The sequence below is a fragment of the Bombina bombina genome, chromosome 7 (genome assembly GCF_027579735.1).
Source record: "Bombina bombina isolate aBomBom1 chromosome 7, aBomBom1.pri, whole genome shotgun sequence".
In the NCBI taxonomy this organism is placed as follows: Eukaryota; Metazoa; Chordata; class Amphibia; order Anura; family Bombinatoridae; genus Bombina; species Bombina bombina.
In genome coordinates this window covers 319,747,054-319,773,068 of record NC_069505.1, presented here as the reverse complement: position 1 = coordinate 319,773,068, position 26,015 = coordinate 319,747,054, and the positions used below count along the sequence as shown (strand labels likewise).

The 26,015-nt window shown below is 40.6% G+C and overlaps 1 protein-coding gene across 4 annotated transcripts in view; it reads right to left on the bottom strand.

Annotated features, from left to right (window-relative positions):
* The window catches only part of OGG1 (8-oxoguanine DNA glycosylase), a 95,004-nt gene that overhangs the window by 25,760 nt on the left and 43,229 nt on the right, over positions 1-26,015 (bottom strand). For all 4 annotated transcript variants that reach the window (XM_053720975.1, XM_053720976.1, XM_053720977.1 and 1 more), the window contains one exon: positions 3,772-3,950. In XM_053720975.1, coding sequence (XP_053576950.1) covers positions 3,772-3,950 — 179 coding nt within the window. The remainder of the gene's footprint in view (positions 1-3,771; positions 3,951-26,015) is intronic.

Below are 26,015 nucleotides of genomic sequence, written 5' to 3'. Positions count from 1 at the left end.
TTTTATCCATAGGATCTTTGAAAGCACAACTATCCTCGATAGGAATAGTAGTGCGCTTGTTTAGAGTAGAAACTGCCCCCTCGACCTTAGGGACTGTCTGCCATAAGTCCTTTCTGGGGTCGACCATAGGAAATAATATCTTAAATATAGGGGGGGGAACAAAAGGTATGCCGGGCTTTTCCCACTCCTTATTCACTATGTCCGCCACCCGCTTGGGTATAGGAAAAGCGTTGGGGTGCACCGGAACCTCTAGGAACTTGTCCATCTTGCATAATTTCTCTGGAATGACCAAGTTGTCACAATCATCCAGAGTAGATAACACCTCCTTAAGCAGTGCGCGGAGATGTTCTAATTTAAATTTAAATGTCACAACATCAGGTTCAGCTTGTTGAGAAATTTTTCCTGAATCTGAAATTTCCCCATCTGACAAAACCTCCCTCATGGCCACTTCAGATTGGTGTGAGGGTATGACAGAACAATTATCATCAGCGCCCTCCTGCTCTTCAGTGTTTAAAACAGAGCAATCGCGCTTTCTCTGATATGTAGGCATTTTGGATAAAATATTTGCTATGGAGTTATCCATTACAGCTGTCAATTGTTGCATGGTAATAAGCATTGGCGCGCTAGATGTACTAGGGGCCTCCTGCGTGGGCAAAACTGGTGTAGACACAGTAGGAGATGATGTAGTATCATGTTTACTCCCCTCATCTGAGGAATCATCTTGGGCAATTTCATTATCTGTGGCAGTACTGTCCTTACTTAGTTTGGACGCTATGGCACAATTATCACACAAATTTAAATGGGGAGACACATTGACTTTCATACATATAGAACATAGCTTATACGAAGGCACAGACATGTTAAACAGGCTTAAACTTGTCAATAAAGCATAAAAAAAAAAAACGTTTTAAAACAAAACCGTTACTGTCTCTTTAAATTTTAAACAGAAAACACTTTATTACTGAATATGTGAAAAAGTATGAAGGAATTGTTCAAAAATAACCAAAATTTCACCACAGTGTCTTAAAGCATTAAGAGTATTGCACACCAATTTTCAGAGCTTTAACCCTTAAAATAACCGGAGCCGTTTACAAATTTAACCCCTATACAGTCCCAGCTATAGCCTTTGCTGTGACCTAACCAAGCCCAGAGGGGAATACGATACCAAGTGACGCCTTCTAGAAACTTTTCCAGCTACTTTCAGATCCTCACACATGCATCTGCATGTCTTGCTCTCAAAAAACAACTGCGCAGTAATGGCGCGAACATGAGGCTCAGCCTACAACTGGGAAGGCCCTCCCTGACTGGAAAAGGTGTCTAACATAGTGCCTGCCGTTAAAAAACGTTCCCCAAGTTAATAAATGTGAATTATCAGCATAAACATGTATAAAATGCCCAAATAAAGCAATCGATTTAGCCCATAAAAGTGTCTACCAGTTTTATAGCCCATATTAAGCCCTTTATTCTGTTTGCTTGACTAAGAAAATGGCTTACCGGTCCCCATGAGGGGAAATGACAGCCTTCCAGCATTACATGGTCTTGTTAGAAATATGGCTAGTCATACCTTAAGCAGAAAAGTCTGCTAACCGTTTCCCCCAACTGAAGTTACTTCATCTCAACAGTCCTATGTGGAAACAGCAATCGATTTTAGTTACTGTCTGCTAAAATCATCTTCCTCTCACAAACAGAAATCTTCATCCTTTTCTGTTTCAGAGTAAATAGTACATACCAGCACTATTTTAAAATAACAAACACTTGATAGAAGAATAAAAAACTACATTTAAACACCAAAAAACTGTTAACCATCTCCGTGGAGATGTTGCCTGTGCAACGGCAAAGAGAATGACTGGGGTGGGCGGAGCCTAGGAGGGACTATATGGCCAGCTTTGCTGGGACTCTTTGCCATTTCCTGTTGGGGAAGAGATATTCCCACAAGTAAGGATGACGCCGTGGACCGGACACACCAATGTTGGAGAAAAAAAAACAGCACTAATATAATTAAAAACAAACTCAATCATATATTAAAGCCCACACTCTTTCAAAACAATTGTCATCCATATTAATGAGCACCATTAACCATGATGAATTTGTTTTTGCATGAAGAGAATGCAAACTAAATTATTTATAAATTTAAATTTTAACTAATACGGATGTTTTAGGCAATTCCCACCAGTAGCCTATCCTTCGTCCCAACTGTTGCAAAGAAAGACCCTTTGCTCAGTGTTTGAGAGGCATCTCACCCCATTTAGGGTAAACTAGACATGTGCGTTTCGTTTCTTTCCGAATCAAAATTTGTACGAATTTGTCAAATTCGGAGCTTCGCTTCGATTCAAACTTCCGAATTACTGTAGCACCGAAACTAACGAATAAATCCAAATTAGTTCTCATTTAGTCGTTACATTCGGATGGCCATGGACTTATCACAATTACACTAGTATTGTACAGTATATTAGGTTATATTGCTCTGCTATGGGTTACACCTAATATTACAGTACATAATACTAGTCTAATACACAGCACATCCCACCTAACACATACCGAACTTCCGAATTTACTAATCAAATCTGAACCGAATACATGCAAATTTATTCGAATCCGAAACGAATACATTAGAATGCATCCGAATTCAAATCGATTCGAAATTTCGAAAACATCCGAATCGATCTGAAACTAGACTAATTTTTCCGCCGCGCACAAGTCTAGGGTACACAGCAACAGTAGACTTCAGCCAAACAAGAATGGATATATTAAAGGACCAGTAAATACAGTAGATTTGCATAATGAACAAATGCGTTATAACAAGACAATGCAATAGCACTTAGCCTGAGCTTCAAATGAGTAGTGGATTTTGTTTTTTCTGACAAATTTCAAAGTTATGTCTATTTCCACTCCTCCTGTATCATGTGACAGCAATCAGCCAATCACAAATGCATATACATATATACTGTAAATTCTTGCACATGCTCAGTAGGAGCTGGGGACTCGACTGTGCACGTTTTGTTAATGGAAGTAAATTGGGAAAGTTATTTAAAATTGTATGCTCTGAGTACTGAAAGTTTAATTTGTGTTCCTTTAAGGAATGAGGCTGCAGGTCCAGTGGTCTGAGGTGGGTATGTGAGTGGCAAATGGGCTGAAGTCTAGAGGGCAAGGAGTCATATCTACTGAGGTATGTAGCTAGCAGATGTTCTGCACGGCTAGAAGTCTCATTTAACATGTAACTGGCTTATAGAGAAAGCCATCTGACCTTATGTTGGTATGTTCAGAGAGGCTACAGAGCCTTGGTGTCTGATCTAAGCTCTATAGTGGTCAGGTAGCTATAGGGGGACTGCAGAGCCAGGGGTTATGATCTGAAGACAGATGTGGGCATATGGTTGGGGGCTATATGGAACTTATAAGACAAACTGTCATTGGTGGCAAATAAGCAAAATCCAGCATGAAACCTATCTGCTGCCAAGACAGATCTGCAGTAGTGTGGTTAAAACTTATTTTTTTATTGTCAGGAACAACTTTTGAACGGTCCCAGGTAAGTATTTATGTGTGTTTTTCATTAACATATTCTCTACTACACAAGTGGCCTCAAAATCATGAAATTTGCTAAACACAAGAAGTGTGCAATACATATGAACTAATTTACTTAGATTTAGCTCATACTAAAGTGGATCACACTGAAAACTTTAGAAAAGTGTAAAAAGAGTGAAAATGTACATGCAGATTTTTTTTTACAGCCACCTCTAACAAACAATGATTGTCCTCTAAACCTTTTACACTCACCTTGGCTCCCACCCCAGGCAGGTCACATAACGCTTTTTTTGCTTCTTCATAAGGCACAAGACGCAAGCTCTCCAACCAATCAGGGCTGTGTTTAGACAGGATTGTTCGAGCACTCTCTGTGACAAACTTTGCTCTGTACCCAAAGCCAAGATCTCGTAATTTGGTCTCTGTGTCCTCCGCTAAATCACATTAATAGGAAGCAGATTAGTATGTGTAACCTTAAGCTAAAGCAGGTGGTTACAGAGAACGAAAACAATATAACTCTCTAGGAATAGGGTTTAAAGGACTATAAAGAAATCATTACTCAAAAATAACAGAAAAATTAGATCATCACTTCTCCTACTAAATAAGGCTCGATATTATAGGGACAGCAAAGTCATAATTAGACATTTAAACAGAGCATACAACTTTCCAATTTACTTCTATTTAATTTGCTTCCATTGTTATCCTTCCCTGAAAGGTTTATCTAGGTAAGCTCAGAAGCAGCAAAGAACCTAGGTTCTAGCTGCTGATTGGTGGCTGCATATATATATATAATGATTGTCATTGGCTCACCCATGTATTCAGTTAGAAACCATTAGTGCATTGCTGCTCCTTCAACAAATAATAGCAAGATAATTAAACAAATTTGATAATAAAAGTAAACTGGAAAGTTGTTTAAAATCGTATGTTCTACTTAAATCATGAAATACATTTTTGGGGTTTCATGTCCCTTTAATTCAAAATGGAATTAAAATTTATAAAATACTGTGAAAGTGTAATTGCTGACTTTTCAGTTCAAAAACCATTTTAGGCATCAATATACTTTAATATGCACAAACCGTTGCTAAGTATGTTATTTGATATAAATACTCCTATTGAGCGATAGACTGTCACTATACTACAAGCATTTTTCTCTGTGAGATATTGAATGTCTAATTTGCATATCTTACCCAGAGTCCCCTAATGCATTGGCAACAATGTATACAGAAGCAGGGATACATTATATATTATACATATATATATACAATAATTATATATCTCACTTTGATACAGAAGTCTATGGAAGCCCAGAGAGACTATGAATTTTCTGTATTTTATTTTTTTTAGTTGCTATCATGAGATAACATGAAAACAAGATTTTCCCCCACAAGATAACAAACTTTATTTCTCAACACAAGTTGTTTTGTTGACATAAAACTGATTTTTTTTAAGATAAGTTGTTTTGTTGACATGAACTTGTTTCATGAAGTGATGGAGTATGGAGACTGAAAGGGAAAGGAGCTACCCAGGTAGTCACCTGAGCCTGCAACCTGCTAATCTTTCCAGCAGTATAATATGTTCACCAGCAGAACTGTGTGTCTGGAACATGTCCCTTGCCTTGCCTAGATTTCTATTATCCTCTCACATCACTGAAGTGGTTATTTGGCTGACCTCTAAACACCAAGGCCTCCTCTCTCTGACCATCATTATTGTGTTTCTCTGTCCCTCTCTTTGAGAATAACTGTCCTTCTATATACATCTCTCCCCTGCTTTATTTCCTTTTATCTCTGTTAGTTTTTTCCTCCCCTCGTTGGAAGTACAATACTGGCAGTAGTAGGCCGGATGGAACTGACTGTACGACATTTAGAGCAGTAGGCAGTTTGGGGATTTGCCAGAAGGTGTAAAAAACAAACAAACAAAAAAAAAACACACACAATTTAATCAGAATGGGAAACATAAGCAGGGTATGCAGAGATTGGGGAAGTTGAATTTTAAACCCTTAATGACCAATGCCATACAGGTGCCTATCATTAAGTACTTAAGGATACACATATCTCAAGAATGCAAGTATATTACAAGAAAGCAAGTTTATTTTAAGAAATAAAGTTTGTTATGTTAAAGGGACAGTCAAGTCCAAAAAAAACTTTCATGATTCAAATAGGGCATGTAATTTTAAACAACTTTCCAATTTACTTTTATCAATAATTTTGCTTTGTTCTCTTGGTATTCTTAGTTGAAAACTAAACCTAGGAGGTTCATACAGGGAGTGCAGAATTATTAGGCAAGTTGTATTTTTGAGGATTAATTTTATTATTGAACAACAACCATGTTCTCAATGAACCCAAAAAACTCATTAATATCAAAGCTGAATAATTTTGGAAGTAGTTTTTAGTTTGTTTTTAGTTATAGCTATTTTAGGGGGATATCTGTGTGTGCAGGTGACTATTACTGTGCATAATTATTAGGCAACTTAACAAAAAACAAATATATACCCATTTCAATTATTTATTTTTAACAGTGAAACCAATATAACATCTCAACATTCACAAATATACATTTCTGACATTCAAAAACAAAACAAAAACAAATCAGTGACCAATATAGCCACCTTTCTTTGCAAGGACACTCAAAAGCCTGCCATCCATGGAAGATGTCAGTGTTTTGATCTGTTCACCATCAACATTGCGTGCAGCAGCAACCACAGCCTCCCAGACACTGTTCAGAGAGGTGTACTGTTTTCCCTCCTTGTAAATCTCACATTTGATGATGGACCACAGGTTCTCAATGGGGTTCAGATCAGGTGAACAAGGAGGCCATGTCATTAGATTTTCTTCTTTTATACCCTTTCTTGCCAGCCACACTGTGGAGTACTTGGACGCGTGTGATGGAGCATTGTCCTGCATGAAAATCATGTTTTTCTTGAAGGATGCAGACTTCTTCCTGTACCACTGCTTGAAGAAGGTGTCTTCCAGAAACTGGCAGTAGGACTGGGAGTTGAGCTTGACTCCATCCTCAACCCGAAAAGGCCCCACAAGCTCATCTTTGATGATACCAGCCCAAACCAGTACTCCACCTCCACCTTGCTGGTGTCTGAGTCGGACTGGAGCTCTCTGCCCTTTACCAATCCAGCCACGGGCCCATCCATCTGGCCCATCAAGACTCACTCTCATTTCATCAGTCCATAAAACCTTAGAAAAATCAGTCTTGAGATATTTCTTGGCCCAGTCTTGACGTTTCAGCTTGTGTGTCTTGTTCAGTGGTGGTCGTCTTTCAGCCTTTCTTACCTTGGCCATGTCTCTGAGTATTGCACACCTTGTGCTTTTGGGCACTCCAGTGATGTTGCAGCTCTGAAATATGGCCAAACTGGTGGCAAGTGGCATCTTGGCAGCTGCACGCTTGACTTTTCTCAGTTCATGGGCAGTTATTTTGCGCCTTGGTTTTTCCACACGCTTCTTGCGACCCTGTTGACTATTTTGAATGAAACGCTTGATTGTTCGATGATCACGCTTCAGAAGCTTTGCAATTTTAAGAGTGCTGCATCCCTCTGCAAGATATCTCACTATTTTTGACTTTTCTGAGCCTGTCAAGTCCTTCTTTTGACCCATTTTGCCAAAGGAAAGGAAGTTGCCTAATAATTATGTACACCTGATATAGGGTGTTGATGTCATTAGACCACACCCCTTCTCATTACAGAGATGCACATCACCTAATATGCTTAATTGGTAGTAGGCTTTCGAGCCTATACAGCTTGGAGTAAGACAACATGCATAAAGAGGATGATGTGGTCAAAATACTAATTTGCCTAATAATTCTGAACTCCCTGTAGACCTTGACGGCTGCCTCTAATCTAAATGCATTTTGACAGTTTTACACCAATAGAGGGCATTAGTTCATGTGTTTCGTATAGATAACATTGAGTTCATGCACGTGAATTTACCGTGGAGTGAGCACCGATTGGCTAAAATGCAAGTCTGTCAAAAGAACTGAAATACGGAGGCAGTCTACTAAGGGCTAGATTTATGAAAGACCTACGGCAGCAAGTTCTCACAAGAACTTGCTCGCCATGATTTATCAAGCAGCGGTCACCAGACCGCTGCTTTCCTACGCTCTTCGCCACCTCTAAACTGGCGAAATTCAATCTCCTCGGTCGAGTCCGACCGAGGAGATTGACAGCTCCTGCCCGCGCGTGATTGGCTGTGCGCGGGCAGGGGGCGGGATTGCACGCGAGCGCAAAATTGCGCTTGTATGTAATGCCAAATACCTGCTGGTAATTTCGCCCCACCACAGGCGAGCTGAGGCGTACAGGGGCGCGTATACACAGCTATAATAAATCTAGCCCTAAGGCTTAGATATAAGGAAATTACAGAGGTAAAACCTGTATTATTATAACTGTGTTGGTTATGCAAACTGGGGAATGGGTAATTAAGGGATTATCTTTTAAAACAACAAAAATTCTGATGTTGACCGTCCCTTTAATGAAACAACGTATCTCGAGAAAGCAAGTTTATCTCGAGAAAGCATTTATCTTTAGAAATAATTTATCTTGAGAAAACAACTTATCTTAAAAAAAATAAGGTATTTTGAAAAAACAAGTTTATGTCATGTCAACAAAACAACTTGTTAGCCCAGAAAAACAAGTGTGTTATCTCAAGAAAGCAAGTTATCTTGAGAAAACAAAGGCCTAGATTTAGAGTTTGGCGTTAGCCGTCAAAAGCAGCGTTAAGGGGTCCTAACGCTGCTTTTTAACGCCCGCTGGTATTTAGAGTCAGCCAGGAAAGGGTCTACCACTCACCTCCTTACCGCGACTCCAGGCTACCGCAGATCCCCTTACGTCAATTGCGTATCCTATCTTTTATATGGGATTTGCCTAACGCTGGTATTTGGAGTCTTGGAAGAACTGAGCGGTAGAGCCTCTACCGACAAGACTCCTACCGCCAAAAAAAGTCAGTAGTTAAGAGCTTTATGGGCTAACGCCGGAATATAAAGCTCCTAACTACTGTGCTATAAAGTACACTAACACCCATAAACTACCTATGTACCCCTAAACCGAGCCCCCCCATATCGCCAACCCTCTAATAAAAAAAATGTAACCCCTAATCTGCCGACCGGACACCGCCGCCACCTACATTATCCCTATGAACCCCTAATCTACTGACCCTAACATCGCCGACACCTATATTATATTTATTACCACCTAATCCGTCGCACTCCCACCTCGCAAACACTATAATAAATTGTATTAACCCCTAATATGCCCTCCCTAACATCGCCGCCACCTACCTACAATTATTAACCCCTAATCTCCCACCCGCAACCCGCTACTATAATAAAGTTATTAACCCCTAAACCTAAGTCTAACCCTAACCCTAACACCCCCCTAACATAAATTTAATTTTAATTAAACTAAATAATATTCCTATAATTAAATAAATTAATCCAATTTAAAACTAAATACTTACCTATAAAATAAACCCTAGTATAGCTACAATATAACTAATAATTACATTGTAGCTATTTTAGGATTTATATTTATTTTAAAGGCAACTTTGTATTTATTTTAACTAGGTACAATAGCTATTAAATAGTTAATAACTATTTAATAGCTACCTAGTTAAAATAAGTACAAAATTACCTGTAAAATAAATCCTAACCTAAGTTACAAATACACCTAACACTACACTATCATTAAATTAAATAAAAAAATTAATTACAACTCGCTAAACTAAAATACAATTAAATAAACTATTCTATAATACAAAAAACAAACAAACACTAAATTACAAAAAATAAAAAAGATTTACAAGAAGTTTAAACTAATTACACCTAACCTAAGCCCCCTAATAAAATAAAAAATCCCCCCAAAATAAAAAAAATGCCCTACCCTATTCTAAATTACAAAAGTAACCAGCTCTTTTACCAGCCCTTAAAAGGGCTTTTTGCGGGGCCTTGCCCCAAAGTAATCAGCTCTTTTACCTGAAAATAAAAATACAATACCCCCCCAACATTACAACCCACCACCCACATACCCCTACTCTAACCCACCCAAACCCCCCTTAAAAAAAACTATCGCTAACCCCCTGAAGATCATCCTACCTTGAGTCGTCTTCACCCAACCGAGCCGAATTCTTCATCCAAGGTGCGCAGAGGAGGTCCTTCATCCGGTAGAAGTCTTCATCCAGGCAGCGTCTTCAATCTTCATCCATCCGGAGCGGAGCCATCTTCAAAGGAGCCAACGCGCGGCCATCCTCTTCAACCGACGACTGAACGACGAATGAAGGTTCCTTTAAGGGACGTCATCCAAGATGGCGTCCCTTCAATTCCGATTGGCTTAAGGTAGGAAAAATCTGATTGGCTGATGCAATCAGCCAATCAGATTGAAGTTCAATCCGATTGGCTGATGCAATCAGCTAATCGTATTGAGCTTGCATTCTATTGGCTGATTGGAACTATCAATAGAATGCGAGCTCAATACGATTGGCTGATTGGATCAGCCAATCGGATTGAACTTCAATCTGATTGGCTGATTGCATCAGTTTAGCAGATTTTTCCTACCTTAACCCCTTAATGACCGAGGACGTGCAGGGTACGTCCTCAAAAAAAAGGCAGTTAATGCCTGAGGACGTACCCTGCACGTCCTCGGTGTGGAAAGCAGCTGGAAGCGATCCTGCTCGCTTCCAGCTGCTTTCCGGTTATTGCAGTGATGCCTCGATATGGAGGCATCCTGCAATAACTTTACATGGCCATCCGATGCCGAGAGTCACTCTGTGGCCCTCCCTGCACCGGACATCGATGGCCGGTATCGTTGGTGGGTGGGAGCCGACTTGGGAGGCGGGTGGGCGGCCATCGGTGTATCTTCTGCCATCAAGGGGGGCGGGATCGTAGGCGGGGCGCGCGCGGGAGCGCGCACGTGCACGGAGGTTGGCGCGTGCACGGGGCGGGAGCGGGTGGGAACCGCTACACTACGGAAAATATTGCTATGAAAAAGGGCCAAATCTTGTTTGTGCAAAAGCACAAAAATAGATCGTGGAGGGGTGGGGGGTTGGTTTTGTGTGGGGGGAAGCTACACTACAGAAAATTTTAATAAAAATTAAAAAAAAACATATTTTCTTCTAAACTGGGTACTGGCAGACAGCTGCCAGTACCCAAGATGGCGCATATTAAGTTAGATTGGGAGGGTTATAGAGCTGTTTGGGGGGGATCAGTGAGGTTGGGGGCTAAGGGGGGGATAGTACACAGCAGCATATGTAAATATGCTTTTTAAAAACACAAAAAAACAACAAATATAGCTTTTATTTTAGTACTGGCAGACTTTCTGCCAGTACTTAAGATGGCGGGGACAATTGTGGGGTGGGGGAGGGAAGAGAGCTGTTTGGGAGGGATCAGGGGGTCTGATGTTTCAGGTGGGAGGCTGAGCTCTACACTAAATGTGATATTAACCCTGCAAGCTCCCTACAAGCTACCTAATTAACCCCTTCACTGCTCGCCATAATACACGTGTGATGCGCAGCGGCATTTAGCGGCCTTCTAAATACCAAAAAGCAACGCCAAAGCCATATATGTCTGCTATTTCTGAACAAAGGGGATCCCAGAGAAGCATTTACAACCATTTGTGCCATAATTGCACAAGCTGTTTGTAAATGATTTCAGTGAGAAACCTAAAATTGTGAAAAATTTAACGTTTTTTTTAATTTGATCGCATTTGGCGGTGAAATGGTGGCATGAAATATACCAAAATGGGCCTAGATCAATACTTGGGGTTGTCTACTACACTACACTAAAGCTAAAATTACCCCAAAAAGCTCCCTACATGCTCCCTAATTAACCCCTTCACTGCTGGGCATAATACACGTGTGGTGCGCAGTGGCATTTAGTGGCATTCTAATTACCAAAAAGCAACACCAAAGCCATATAAGTCTGCTATTTCTGAACAAAGGGGATCCCAGAGAAGAATTTACAACCATTTGTGCCATAATTGCATAAGCTGTTTGTAAATAATTTCAGTGAGAATCCTAAAGTTTGTGAAAAAATTTGTGAAAAAGTGAACAATTTTTTTTATTTGATCGCATTTGGCGGTGAAATGGTGGCATGAAATATACCAAAATTGGCCTAGATCAATACTTTGGGATGTCTACTAAAAAAAAATATATACATGTCAATGGATATTCAGAGATTCCTGAAAGATATTAGTGTTCTAATGTAACTAGCGCTAATTTTGAAAAAAAAATGGTTTGGAAATAGCAAAGTGCTATTTGTATTTATGGACCTATAACTTGCAAAAAAAGCAAAGAACATGTAAACATTGGGTATTTCTAAACTCAGGACAAAATTTAGAAACTATTTAGCATGGGTGTTTTTTGGTGGTTGTAGATGTGTAACAGATTTTGGGGGTCAAAGTTAGAAAAAGTGTATTTTTTTTCAATTTTTCCTCGTATTTTATAATTTTTTTTATAGTAAATTATAAGATATGATGAAAATAATGGTATCTTTAGAAAGTCCATTTAATGGCGAGAAAAACTGTATATAATATGTGTGGGTACAGTAAATGAGTAAGAGGAGAATTACAGCTAAACACAAACACCGCAAAAATGTAAAAATAGCCTTGGTCCCAAACGGACAGAAAATGGAAAAGTGCTGCGGTCATTAAGGGGTTAAAGTGAATGTAAACTCTGCATCATCTCTAAAGTTCTGCGTTATATTAATCTTAAAATAACGACTTTCATTCATCATTTTATTTATTTCATTGCAATTACCGTCATTTTCAATGCTTTTATATCGCTCCCGTCGTTATAATCCTCCACCTGGCATTTGCTATCTCTCCTTGTCATTTATAGCCACGATCAGCATAACGAATCACGGCGCTAACCACAGGGGGACCCAACCCCTTTGTGTGTCGTCACTAGTCCGCATTGCGCTTGCGTTACAACATGTTTCCTATAACTTCGTTCCCAATTCACGCATGCGCATTTGAATAATTCACGGAGTTCATTGATTCTTGAAATAATATACGGATTGGTAAGTTTAAAAAGGGCTCCGTATTCTACAATCACATACGATTACCAGTATAACTAAAAAGTATGAGCAAAAATGTAAGATATAAGACAGCGGAATCGTTGTTTGACGCATGCGCAGTGAGTAACTGAGACGGGAGCGAGCATTGCCACTAAGTAAAAAGCGGGTGGGACCGCTGTATACGTAATATTGCATAGAAGGAGGAAGTGGAGAGTGGGAGGAGCAGGTATAGTGAAAATACGCTATTTACAAATGCTGATAAAAATTAAATTACACCTTTGATTAAAAAATAAAAGTGGCGGTATGATTAATATACTTATTCTCTATATATGTATAATTTCATAACAGTGAAAATTGACAATCACTTTAATTCCGATTGGCTGATAGAATCCTAAGGAAGGAAAAATCTATCAGCCAATCGGAATTAAGGTAGGAAAAATCTGCTAAACTGATGCAATCAGCCAATCAGATTGAAGTTCAATCCGATTAGCTGATCCATTCAGCCAATCGTATTGAGCTCCCATTCTATTGATTGTTCCAATCAGCCAATAGAATGCAAGCTCAATACGATTAGCTGATTGCATCAACCAATCGGATTGAACTTCAATCTGATTGGCTGATTGCATCAGCCAATCAGATTTTTCCTACCTTAATTCCGATTGGCTGACAGAATCCTAAGGAAGGAAAAATCTGATTGGCTGATGCAATCAGCCAATCAGATTGACGTTCAATCCGATTGGCTGATGCAATCAGCCAATCGCATTGAACTTTAATCTGATTGGCTGATTGCATCAGCCAATCAGATTTTTCCTACCTTAATTCCGATTGGCTGATAGAATCCTATCAGCCAATAGGAATTGAAGGGACGCCATCTTGGATGACGTCCATTAAAGGAACCTTCACTCGTCGTTCAGTCGTCTGTTGAAGAGGATGGCTCCGCTCCGCGCCAGATGGATGAAGATTGAAGACGCCGCCTGGATGAAGACTTCTACCGGATGAAGGACCTCCTCTGCGCACCTTGGATGAAGAATTCGTCTCGGCTGGGTGAAGACGACTCAAGGTAGGATGATCTTCAGGGGGTTAGGGATAGGTTTTTTTAAGGGGGGGTTTTGGAGGGTTAGAGTAGGGGTATGTGGGTGGTGGGTTGTAATGTTGGGGGGGTATTGTATTTTTATTTTCAGGTAAAAGAGCTGATTACCTTGGGGCAAGGCCCCGCAAAAAGCCCTTTTAAGGGCTGGTAAAAGAGCTGGTTACTTTTGTAATTTAGTATAGGGTAGGGCTTTTTTTATTTTGGGGGGATTTTTTATTTTATTAGGGGGCTTAGATTAGGTGTAATTAGTTTAAGCTTCTTGTAAATCTTTTTTATTTTTGTAATTTAGTGTTTGTTTTCGTATTATAGAATAGTTTATTTAATTGTATTTTAGTTTAGCGAATTGCAGTTAATTTATTTATTTAATTTAATGATAGTGTAGTGTTAGGTGTATTTGTAACTTAGGTTAGGATTTATTTTACAGGTAATTTTGTACTTATTTTAACTAGGTAGCTATTAAATAGTTATTAACTATTTAATAGCTATTGTACCTAGTTAAAATAAATACAAAGTTGCCTTTAAAATAAATATAAATCCTAAAATAGCTACAATGTAATTATTAGTTATATTGTAGCTATATTAGGGTTTATTTTATAGGTAAGTATTTAGTTTTAAATAGGATTAATTTATTTAATTATAGGAATATTATTTAATTTAATTAAAATTATATTTATGTTAGGGGGGTGTTAGGGTTAGACTTAGGTTTAGGGGTTAATAACTTTAATATAGTAGCGGCGACGTTGCGGGCGGGAGATTAGGGGTTAAAAATTGTAGGTAGGTGGCGGCGATGTTAGGGAGGGCAGATTAAGGGTTAATACAATTTATTATAGTGTTTGCGAGGCGGGAGTGCGGCGGTTTAGGGGTTAATACATTTATTTATATCTGTCCGGTCAGCAGATTAGGGGGTAATAAATATAATGTAGGTGTCGGCGATGTTAGGGGCAGCAGATTATGGGTTGATAGGGGTAATGTAGGTTGCTGCGGTGTCCGGAGCTGCAAATTAGGGGTTAATAATATAATGCAGGTGTCAGCGATAGCGGGGGGGGGGGGGCGGCAGATTAGGGGTGAATAAGTGTAAGGTTAGGGGTGTTTAGAGTCAGGGTTCATGTTAGGGTGTTAGGTGTAGACTTAGAGAGTGTTTGCCCATAGGAAACAATGGGGCTGCGTTAGGAGCTGAACGCTGCTTTTTTGCAGGTGTTCGTTTTTTTTTTTCAGCCAGCTCAGCCCCATTGTTTCCTATGGGGATATCGTCCACGAGCACGTTTTTCCAGCTTACCGCTACCGTAAGCAACGCTGGTATTGAGGGTTGAAGTAGAGCTAAATTATGCTCAACGCTCCCTTTTCTGAGCCTAACGCAGCCACTTAAACAACTCTAAATACCAGCGTTGTCTTAAGGGTGCGCTGGAAAAAAAGCAGCGTTAGCTATGCGGATCTTTACTGACAAAACTCTAAATCTAGGCGAAAGTTTGTTATGTCAATAAAAACAAGTTTGTTATGTCAATAAAACAATTTGTTATCAACCTGTTTGGATTAATTTTTAAAAAGTGCACTTTTTAAGGACTATGTTTTATACTGAATTTGAGACCACCATTTCCTCTTTGCCGGTTTCCCGTTCGGTTAGCCAATCAAAAGAACTGAAGAATTCTAGGAGAGACGCTGACAGTACAAACAGGCCAGACGTAAGTGTTGCTGGAGTCTACAATACGGCAATGTTTTGAAAACTCGGAAATAAAGGATCGCTGAATTGGTAGTGCTGTGAACGAACGGAGGTCCGGTAAGAGGTTTCTGGGGTAATCTGGTAAATACTAGCCGGATATCTGGCTGAACTTTTCCCTATCAGTGGGGCTGGAAATTACATCAGTGGATTCCTTGCAGCCTTTAACAGGAAAGACACCAACATTTCTTTTTATCTCATGTGAGCTGTACTTTTTATTGTGTTGGTTTTAACTTTTATGTATGTATTGGTGTATATTTATTTATTGGGGCCACAACTTCTTTTAGTAATTTAGCCTTATGATTCTGGTTACATAATCTAATAAATCTATCACGTATTTAAACTCACATATTTAACAGCATTGTCCATAACCCCTAGCTTATAGAGCTTCCCATTTGTTTATTTTTATTTTTTTTTAAATCAAGTTGAAACCAAGTTTGTTATTTTGAGAAAACAACTTCATTTTATATCAACAAAACAACTTATCTCAAGAAAACAAGTTTGTTATCTTGAGAAATCAAATTTGTTATGTCAACAAAATATTACAAGAATATAAGTTACTATCTCAAGAATGTCTCTCTGTGTTTCCATAAGCAGTTACTTGAGTGTTCAATTTAATTAAAAATGGGTCTCTTGGAGCATATTTGTATACTAAGAGGGCGTTAAAAAAAAACAAAATTTATGCTTACCTGATAAATTTCTTTCTCTTACGGTGTATCCGGTCCACGGCTTCATCCTTACTTGTGGGATATTCTCAATTCCTACAGGAAGTGGCAAAGAGAGCACACAGCAGAGCTGTACATATAGCTCCCCTCAGGCTCCGCCCCCCCAGTCATTCGACCGACGGTTAGGAGAAAAAGGAGAACCATAGGGTGCAGTGGTGACTGTAGTTTACAAAAATAAATTTAAACCTGACTTAATTGCCAGGGCGGGCCGTGGACCGGATACACCGTAAGAGAAAGAAATTTATCAGGTAAGCATAAATTCTGTTTTCTCTTACATTGGTGTATCCGGTCCACAGCTTCATCCTTACTTGTGGGAACCAATACCAAAGCTTTAGGACACGGATGAAGGGAGGGAACAAGTCAGGTAACCTAAACGGAAGGCACCACTGCTTGCAAAACCTTTCTCCCAAAAATAGCCTCCGAAGAAGCAAAAGTATCGAATTTGTAAAATTTGGCAAATGTATGCAGTGAAGACCAAGTCGCTGCCTTACAAATCTGTTCAACAGAAGCCTCATTCTTGAAAGCCCATGTGGAAGCCACAGCTCTAGTGGAATGAGCTGTAATTCGTTCAGGAGGCTGCCTTCCAGCAGTCTCATAAGCCAACTGGATGATGCTTTTCAGCCAGAAAGACAGAGAGGTAGCAGTCGCTTTTTGACCTCTCCTCTTGCCAGAATAGACAACAAACAAGGATGATGTTTGTCTGAAATCTTTAGTTGCTTTTAGATAGAACTTTAAAGCACAAACCACATCAAGATTGTGTAACAGACATTCCTTTTTAGAAACTGGATTAGGACACAGAGAAGGAACAACTATTTCCTGGTTAATATTCTTATTGGAAACCACTTTTGGAAGAAAACCAGGCTTGGTACGCGAAACAACCTTATCTGTATGGAACACCAGATAGGGTGAGTTACACTGCAAAGCAGACAATTCAGAAACTCTTCGAGCAGAAGAAATAGCCACCAAAAACAAAACTTTCCAAGATAGTAACTTAATATCTATGGAATGTAGAGGTTCAAACGGAACCCCTTGAAGAACTGAAAGAACTAAATTTAGACTCCATGGAGGAGCCACAGGTCTGTAGACAGGCTTGATCCTAACTAAGGCCTGTACAAACGCCTGAACATCTGGCACGGCTGCTAGACGCTTGTGCAACAGAATAGACAGAGCAGATATCTGTCCCTTTAAGGAACTAGCTGCCAACCCCTTCTCCAAACCTTCTTGGAGAAAAGATACTCTATGAGTAACCCTTGAATTCGCACCAACAAAAATATTTCCGCCATATCTTATGGTAAATTTTCCTGGTAACAGGCTTTCTAGCCTGGATCAGAGTATCTATAACTGATTCAGAGAACCCACGCTTAGCTAGAATTAAGCGTTCAATCTCCAAGCAGTCAGTTGCAGAGAAACTAGGTTTGGATGCTTGAATGGACCTTGGATTAGAAGGTCCTGCCTCAAAGGTAGCTTCCATGGTGGAGCCGATGACATATCCACCAGGTCTGCATACCAAGTCCTGCGTGGCCACACAGGAGCTATCAGAATTACTGAAGCCTTCTCCTGCTTGATTCTGGCTACTAGCCGAGGGAGAAGAGGAAACGGTGGAAAGACATAAACTAGATTGAATGACCAAGGCGCCACTAAGGCATCTATCAATGTCGCCTTGGGATCCCTGGACCTGGACCCGTAACGTGGAACTTTGGAGTTCTGGCGTGACGCCATCAGATCCAGTTCTGGAATGCCCCATAGTTGGGTTAGCTGGGCAAAAACCTCCGGGTGGAGTTCCCACTCCCCCGGATGGAAAGTCTGACGACTCAGATAATCCAAGAAGAAATAGATAGAGGGCGCCACATGGTGCAGGTAATATAACAATAGAACAAAGCAGCAATAGGAACATAAGAATCCTACTCACAGGTTATGAAGCACAAAAGTGCAGTACTCGCAGCCCGGAACCATACGTCGTCCGATAGACTACAGTAAGAAGATGTTGCCAACAGGGGTCCTTGTCTCGCCAGGGAGAGTCCAGGGATACCAAAGGTGATATGATGAAAGCAGATCAATGTGCCAAAGATCCAACTGCAGGTCCAGACACACTTTGTAGAGTGCCAAGGATAATGTTTGGATGAAGCCAATAAAAAGATAGTAGGCAGCAAATGGAGAGTTTAAAAAAAAAAAAAAAAATTTTATTAACAATAAAAACAGCAGCAACGCGTTAATTTTTTTTTTTTTTTAAATTCTCCATTTGCTGCCTACTATCTTTTTATTGGCTTCATCCAAACATTATCCTTGGCACTCTACAAAGTGTGTCTGGACCTGCAGTTGGATCTTTGGCACATTGATCTGCTTTCATCATATCACCTTTGGTATCCCTGGACTCTCCCTGGCGAGACGAGGACCCCTGTTGGCGACATCTTCTTACTGTAGTCTACCGGACGACGTATGGTTCCGGCCTGCGAATACTGCACTTTTGTGCTTCATAATCTGTGAGTAGGATTCTTATGTAACTATTGCTGCTTTGTTCTATTGTTATATGACCTGCACCATGTGGCGCCCTCTATCTATTTCTTCTTAGATCTACCATCTGGGTTTTTGGCACAACACCCTGGAGGAGCAGCCTACCTTTTCTAGACCCATCGCTCATCATACCTAACCCTGGGAACTACCCATTGGACTTTGCTGGATATTGCACGAAACCATTTTTACTGGACTACACAGTTTGTATGTATATATATATATATATATATATATATATATATATATGTGTGTGTGTGTATATATACACATATATAAACTATTATTCTTTTATTATTTTGTATGTTTATAATCATTCCTTAAGAGTACTTTAATATTGGTGCTTGATTTATTACTGGGTTACTCCTTGTCATCTATAGTACATATTATTAACTGGTTTATCATATCTACCCTTGGCGCCTCTTAGAAGTACCCTAGTGACGCTGGTGTCACTAGACGTATTAGTTGTTGTGACTCAGATAATCCGCCTCCCAGTTGTCTACTCCTGGGATGTGAATTGCGGATAGATGGCAGGAGTGATCCTCTGCCCATTTGATGATCTTGGATACCTCCCTCATCGCCAGGGAACTCTTTGTTCCTCCCTGATGATTGATGTACGCTACAGTCGTGATGTTGTCCGACTGAAATCTGATGAATTTGGCCTCCGCTAGCTGAGGCCAGGCCTGGAGCGCATTGAATATCGCTCTCAATTCCAAAATGTTTATCAGGAGAAGAGATTCTTCCCGAGACCATAGACCCTGAGCTTTCAGGGAGTCCCAGAGCGCACCCCAGCCTAAGAGACTGGTGTCGGTCGTGACAATGATCCACTCCGGTCTGCGGAAACTCATTCCCTGAAACAGGTGATCCTGAGACAACCACCAGAGGAGTGAGTCTCTGGTTTTCTAGTCCATTTGTATCTGGGGAGACAAATCTGCATAATCCCCATTCCACTGTTTGAGCATGCACAGTTGCAGTGGTCTTAGATGAATTCGGGCAAAAGGGACTACGTCCATTGCCGCAACCATTAGACCTATTACCTCCATGCACTGAGCCACATAAGGCTGAGGAATGGCATGAAGAACTCGACAAGTATTCAAAATTTTTGACTTCCTGACCTCCGTCAGAAAGATTTTCATTTCTACCGAGTCTATTATTGTTCCCAGGAAGGGAACCCTTGTGAACGGGGACAGAGAACTTTTTTCTACGTTCACCTTCCACCCGTGAGACCTTAGAAAGGCCAGAACAATGTCCGTATGAGCCTTTGCTCTGTGAAAGGACGACGCTTGTATTAAGATGTCGTCTAGGTAAGGTACTACTGCAATGCCCCTTGGTCTTAGTACCGCTAGAAGGGACCCTAGCACCTTTGTGAAAATTCTGGGAGCAGTGGCCAACCCGAAGGGAAGAGCCACAAACTGGTAATGCTTGTCCAGAAAGGCGAACCTTAGGAACTGATGGTGATCTTTGTGGATAGGAATATGCAGGTACGCATCCTTTAAATCCACGGTAGTCATATATTGACCTTCCTGGATCATCGGTAAGATTGTCCGAATGGTTTCCATCTTGAATGATGGAACTCTGAGGAATTTGTTTAGGATTTTTAAATCCAGGATTGGCCTGAAAGTTCCTTCCTTTTTGGGAACTACAAACAGGTTTGAGTAAAAACCCAGTCCTTGTTCTGCAGTTGGAACTGGGTGTATCACTCCCATCTTTAGAAGGTCTTCTACGCAGCGTAAGAACGCCTGTCTCTTTGTCTGGTCTAAAGACAAGCGAGAAATGTGGAACCTTCCCCTTGGAGGAGAGTCCTTGAATTCTAGATGGTACCCCTGAGCAACAATTTCTAATGCCCAGGGATCTGGAACATCTCTTGCCCAATCCTGAGCAAAGAGAGAAAGTCTGCCCCCTACTAGATCCAGTCCCGGATCGGGGGCTACCCTTTCATGCTGTCTTGGTAGCAGCAGCAGGCTTCTTGGCCTGTTTACCCTTGTTCCAGCCCTGCAAAGGTTTCCATGTTGGTTTGGGCTGGGAAGCGTTACCCTCTTAGTGGCAGTAGAGGTTGAAGCAGGTTCGTTCCTGAAATTGCGAAAGGAACGAAAATTGGCCTTGTTTTTAGCTTTGAAGGGTCTATCTTGTGGAAGGGCATGGCCCTTTCCCCCAGTGATATCTGAAATAATCTCTTTCAACTCTGGCCCGAATAGGGTGTTACCCTTGAAAGGAATATTAAGCAATTTTGTTTTGGACGACACGTCCGCCGACCATGATTTTAGCCAAAGCGCTCTGCGCGCCACGATGGCAAAACCAGAATTTTTCGCCGCTAATTTAGCTAACTGAAAAGCGGCATCTGTGATGAAAGAATTAGCTAGCTTCAGGGCGTGAATTCTATCCATGACTTCGTCATAAGAAGTCTCCTTCTGGAGCGAGTTTTCCAGTTCCTCAAACAAAAAAGCCGCTGCAGTGGTTACAGGAATAATGCAAGAAATTGGTTTAAGAAGGAAACCTTGTTGAACAAATATTCTCTTAAGTAAACCTTCTAATTTTTTATCCATAGGATCTTTGAAAGCGCAACTGTCTTCTATTGGATAGTCGTGCGCTTGGCTAGTGTTGAAACTGCCCCCTCTACCTTAGGGACCGTCTGCCACGCGTCCCGTCTAGGGTCAACTATGGGGAACATTTTCTTAAATATAGGAGGGGGAACGAAGGGTACACCTGGTCTCTCCCACTCCCTAGTCACAATATCCGCCACCCTCTTAGGGATCGGAAACGCCTCAGTGTGTACCGGGACCTCTAAGAATTTGTCCATTTTACACAATTTTTCTGGGACCACCAAGGGGTCACAATCATCTAGCGTAGCTAAGACCTCCTTAAGCAGGGCGCGGAGGTGTTCTAGCTTAAATTTAAATGCTATGGTATCTGGCTCTGCCTGCTGAGAAACTTTTCCTGTGTCAGAAATTTCTCCCTCAGACAGGCCATCCCTCACCGCCAAGTCAGATTGTTGTGAGGGCACTACAGATAAATTATCCAATGCGTCTGGTTGCTCATTTTCTGTATTTAAAACTGAGCTATCGCGCTTCCTTGGAAATGCTGGCAGTTTGGATAAAAATGCTGCAAGAGAATTATCCATTACTGCTGCTAACTGTTGAAAAGTAATAGGGATCGATGCGCTAGAGCAGTGCTTTCCAAACTGTGTGTCGGGACACACTAGTGTGTCGGCAGCAGTGTGTAGGTGTGTCCCTGCTTCAGCACAAATTTTTTTAAAAAATTTTTTTGGGTTTCTGACTTTCTGCCTGCCTGCTACGCATTTCACATGGTTGACACGTTATTGATACCTAAGGGGTCACAGGTCATCTTAATCTATTTGTGCAGCTCAGTCGGAACTGAAACTATTCCAATTGGCGGCACATTGGCTCCTGACTGCATGTGTAGTCTCCTCAATCGGCTCGTGTAGTCAGTGAGTGGGACAGCAGTGTGTTTGCAGCGCAGGCACTAGTCAATCGGACTCACCGAGCTCTGAGGGCGGCAGCTTAAACACTGAGCTGAAGTCAGAGGGATTTTTTTTTGCAGCTAACTCCAGTAGTGCATTGCTGCTCCTGCTCTTGATATATGGATAGGAAGGGGAAGCTTAAAAATGCTTGATGATGAAATGCTAGGGTCTTTATCTACTATTCCACCAAATATTCAGAAATTGTGTTCATCCCATCAACCTCATACATCCCATTAAAATAGTAAGTAACTATTGGTGTTATTAATTCTTGCACATACTTACTGTTACTTGTAAATACATTTCGTTATTATATTATTTATGTATGTGTCCGTATCTCTTAAAGCAAGTTAGTTTAACCTCCTGTTTGCCAGGACAACTGAATTACTGTGTCATGAAATGATGTAGGTCTAAAAAGTGTGTCACCAAGATGAAAAGTTTGGAAAGCTCTGCGCTAGAGGTACTGGGCATCGCTTGCGCGGGCATAACTGGTGTCGACACAAGAGGAGAGGAAAGAGTACTATCCTCACTACCTTCTGCTAAAGAATCATCTAGGGCTACATTTTTAAGTGTCACTGCATGGTCCTTAAACTGCTTAGACGCTATAGCACACTTTAAACACAAATGCAATCGGGGTACCGCCATGGCTTTTAAACACAAAGAACAAGGGCTATCTGAAGGCTCAGACATGTTTGACAGACTTAGACAGCACTACAATGCAAGAAAAAATACTTTTTGAAAAAACGTTACTGTGTCCAAAACATCAAAAAAACATACGATCTTAATGAAATTTTCACCACATTATCCTAATGCTTTGAAATGATTGCACACAAATTTTCAAATCATTTAACCCCTTAATGCCCAAACCGGAGCTAAAGAAGCAGTCAACCGGTTGCAAACACTACAGCACGATGCCACAGTCTCTACTGTAGCTTTTACCTTCCTTAGGGATTATTTGAAGATGAAAATAAGCCTCTCTGAAGTCCTCCCTGAGGTCTCTGGACTCTACACGTGAAGCTGCATGAACTGCCTAGTAAAACAACTGCGCAACTGAGGTGCGAAAATGAGGCCCCCTCCCTCTTCATTCCGGAGTGATGGGGCCTTCTGAGATAGATTAGGTGTCTAATAAAATGCCAGGCGAAATAAAAAACCCCATAAAGTGTTTTATAAGTCTAAAAACACTAGATTCAATATGAAATCATGCTAATAAAGCAATCGATTTAGCCCAAAACAGTGTCAACCAGTATTTAAGCCCTTAACCTAAGCCATCCTTCTATACTGAGTCTCAGAAAATGGCTTACCTTCCCTCATGGGGATTCCTGTCAGTCTTCTAGCATTACTGGGTCTTGTTAGAAAAAATGACTGATCATACCTGAAGCAGTTAAGCCTGCAAACTGTTCCCCCCAACTGAAGTTCTCCGGTACTCAACAGTCCTGCGTGGGAACAGCAATGGATTTTAGTTACGGGTGCTAAAATCATATTCCTCTCAGCAGAAATCTTCATCACTTTCTGCCTCAGAGTAAATAGTACAAACCGGCACTATTTAAAAATAACAAACTTTTGATTGAAGAAATAAAAACTACAAATCTAACACCACAAACTCTTTACCCTCCCGTGGAGATGCTACTTGTTAGAGCGGCAAAGAGAATGACTGGGGGGGGCGGAGCCTGAGGGGAGCTATATGGACAGCTCTGCTGTGTGCTCTCTTTGCCACTTCCTGTAGGGATTGAGAATATCCCACAAGTAAGGATGAAGCCGTGGACCGGATACACCAAGGTAAGAGAAATGTTATATGCATAATTTATACCACTAATTATTCTTTAGTCGCAAGATAATTTATGTTGAAAATATTTTTATTCATAAATTTTAACATATACAATAAACAATAAACATTGGTCACAAATCTCAGCATTTAGAGGTCATTCAGTACATTGAAAAAGCTCTACATTCCCATGTAATATAATTAACAGATTCTGAAGATGTCTCTACTCCCCCAAGGGGGTTAGTGGTGTTGTTCCTGAAATGCTTTGCTCAGCCCGGTCCACTTCCGCCCCCCCCCCCTCCTCATGGCTTCATAGTAATGTATAAAGGGCTCCCATTGTTGAAGGAATGGTTTTTTATCATCTAGATATTCTGCTGTAGAGCTCGCCATATCGAAATGGAATATCATCTTTTGTTTTATCATTTCAAAACTAGGGGGAGTTTCTTTCCAAAATTGGGCTATACCCAGTCTAACAATTGTACATATCCACCTAGCTAACTTATTATTATGCTTGGATATTCCAGGGATCGGAAAGTGGAGTAAGGCCTGTTCCATAGACAAAATTATTGGTTTTTGGAAAATATCGCTCAGAAGAGCAGATGTATGTTTCCAGGTTTCCCTAACGCTTCTACATTCCCACCACATATGTGGGTATGTCCCAGGTTCGCCACAACCTCTATAGCAGAGTTTGGATGATGGGTCTCCTCTATTACCTGATCTAGTTGGGAATAAGTACCATCTGAAAGCCACCTTAAGGAAATTTTCCCTAAGGGTCGCGTTTTGCGAGAAAGATAAGCCATTAACTAAGGCCTCCCTCCACGTCTTAACTGACCAAGTTCTCCCTGTGTCATTTTCCCATTTTAACATTATAGGTGGTTTACTGTCTTGAGATTCGCTGTTGAATAGTGTGTACAAGGTGGATATGCCCCCTCTGATTTGATGATCCGTTAGGCAGAGCCTCTCTAGTGTGGTGCTTGTTGGGACCCTCTCTCCCCCCAGGACTTGCTGTGCTCTGGATTTTAATTGTAGGTAGTGATACCAAATATTCTTGTCTTCGTGATCTAAAGCCTGATATTGTTCATATGTAATCAACCTACCTTCTTTATATATATCTGCAATTCTATAGAGTCCTCTATTACGCCATTTCTTTTGAGTGGTTTTATCAAAAGAGGTATTATTAGTTATCAAAGGGGTGATCATAGATCTCCTATTGAGTAGGGGGAATTTGGAGTTTAATGTTTTCCAGATGTGTAGGGTGTGTTGGATTGTGATATATTCACATTTTTTGGGAGTAGTTGTGGCGTCAGGGGTCCACAAGAGGTTAGATAATGGAATGGTATTCATAACGCTTGATTCAATATTTACCCATTGTGAATTATTGTTGATATTGAACCAGTGTAGGGTTTGGGCAGTGCGGGCCGAATAATAATAAGATATTAGATTTGGGAGACCTACCCCCCCATCTCCCTTAGTAGTACACATAAGTTTCTTATGGATTCTCGCTCTTTTTCCCTGCCACACAAATTTTAAGATGTCCTTCTGGAGTTTTTGCAGGTCTGATAGAGGAAGAGATATGGGTAGGGAGCGAAATAAGTAGAGCAACTTAGGTAATAAGGACATCTTAGTCGAGATAATTCTTCCATAGAATGAGATTTTAGTCGCAAGATAATTTAAAGGGTCATGATACCCAAATGTTGAAACACTTGAAAGTGATGCAGCATAGTTGTAAAAAGCTGACTAGAAAATATCACCTGAACATCTCTATGTAAAAAGAAAGATATTTTACCTCAAAAAGTATTCACACCCCATTGTAAAGGACTTTAAGCAGCAAATCAGTATGTCTGTCCCAGGACCTGCAAGGGAGCGTGCCTCACGCAAACTCATTATTTCCCTATTCAGTTTAAGGAAGTTTACTATGAAATCTCATGAGATCACAGTAAAAGAGTTCATGACCTCAGCACTGCTGATGCTGATTGGCTGCTGTACATTTCTTCCTTTTTTCTTTTTTTTTTACCTGCAGCTGGGCAGCAACTGAAATAACTTTTTACAGAGCACTTACTCTGGTGAACTGAGGAAATTTTAAGGTAAAATATCTTCCTTTTTACAAAGAGATGTTCCGGTGATATTTTCCTGACAGCTTTTTACAGTTATGCTGCATCACTTCCAAGTGATTTAGCATATGAATATTATGTCCCTTTAAATACATCTTTTAGTGATTT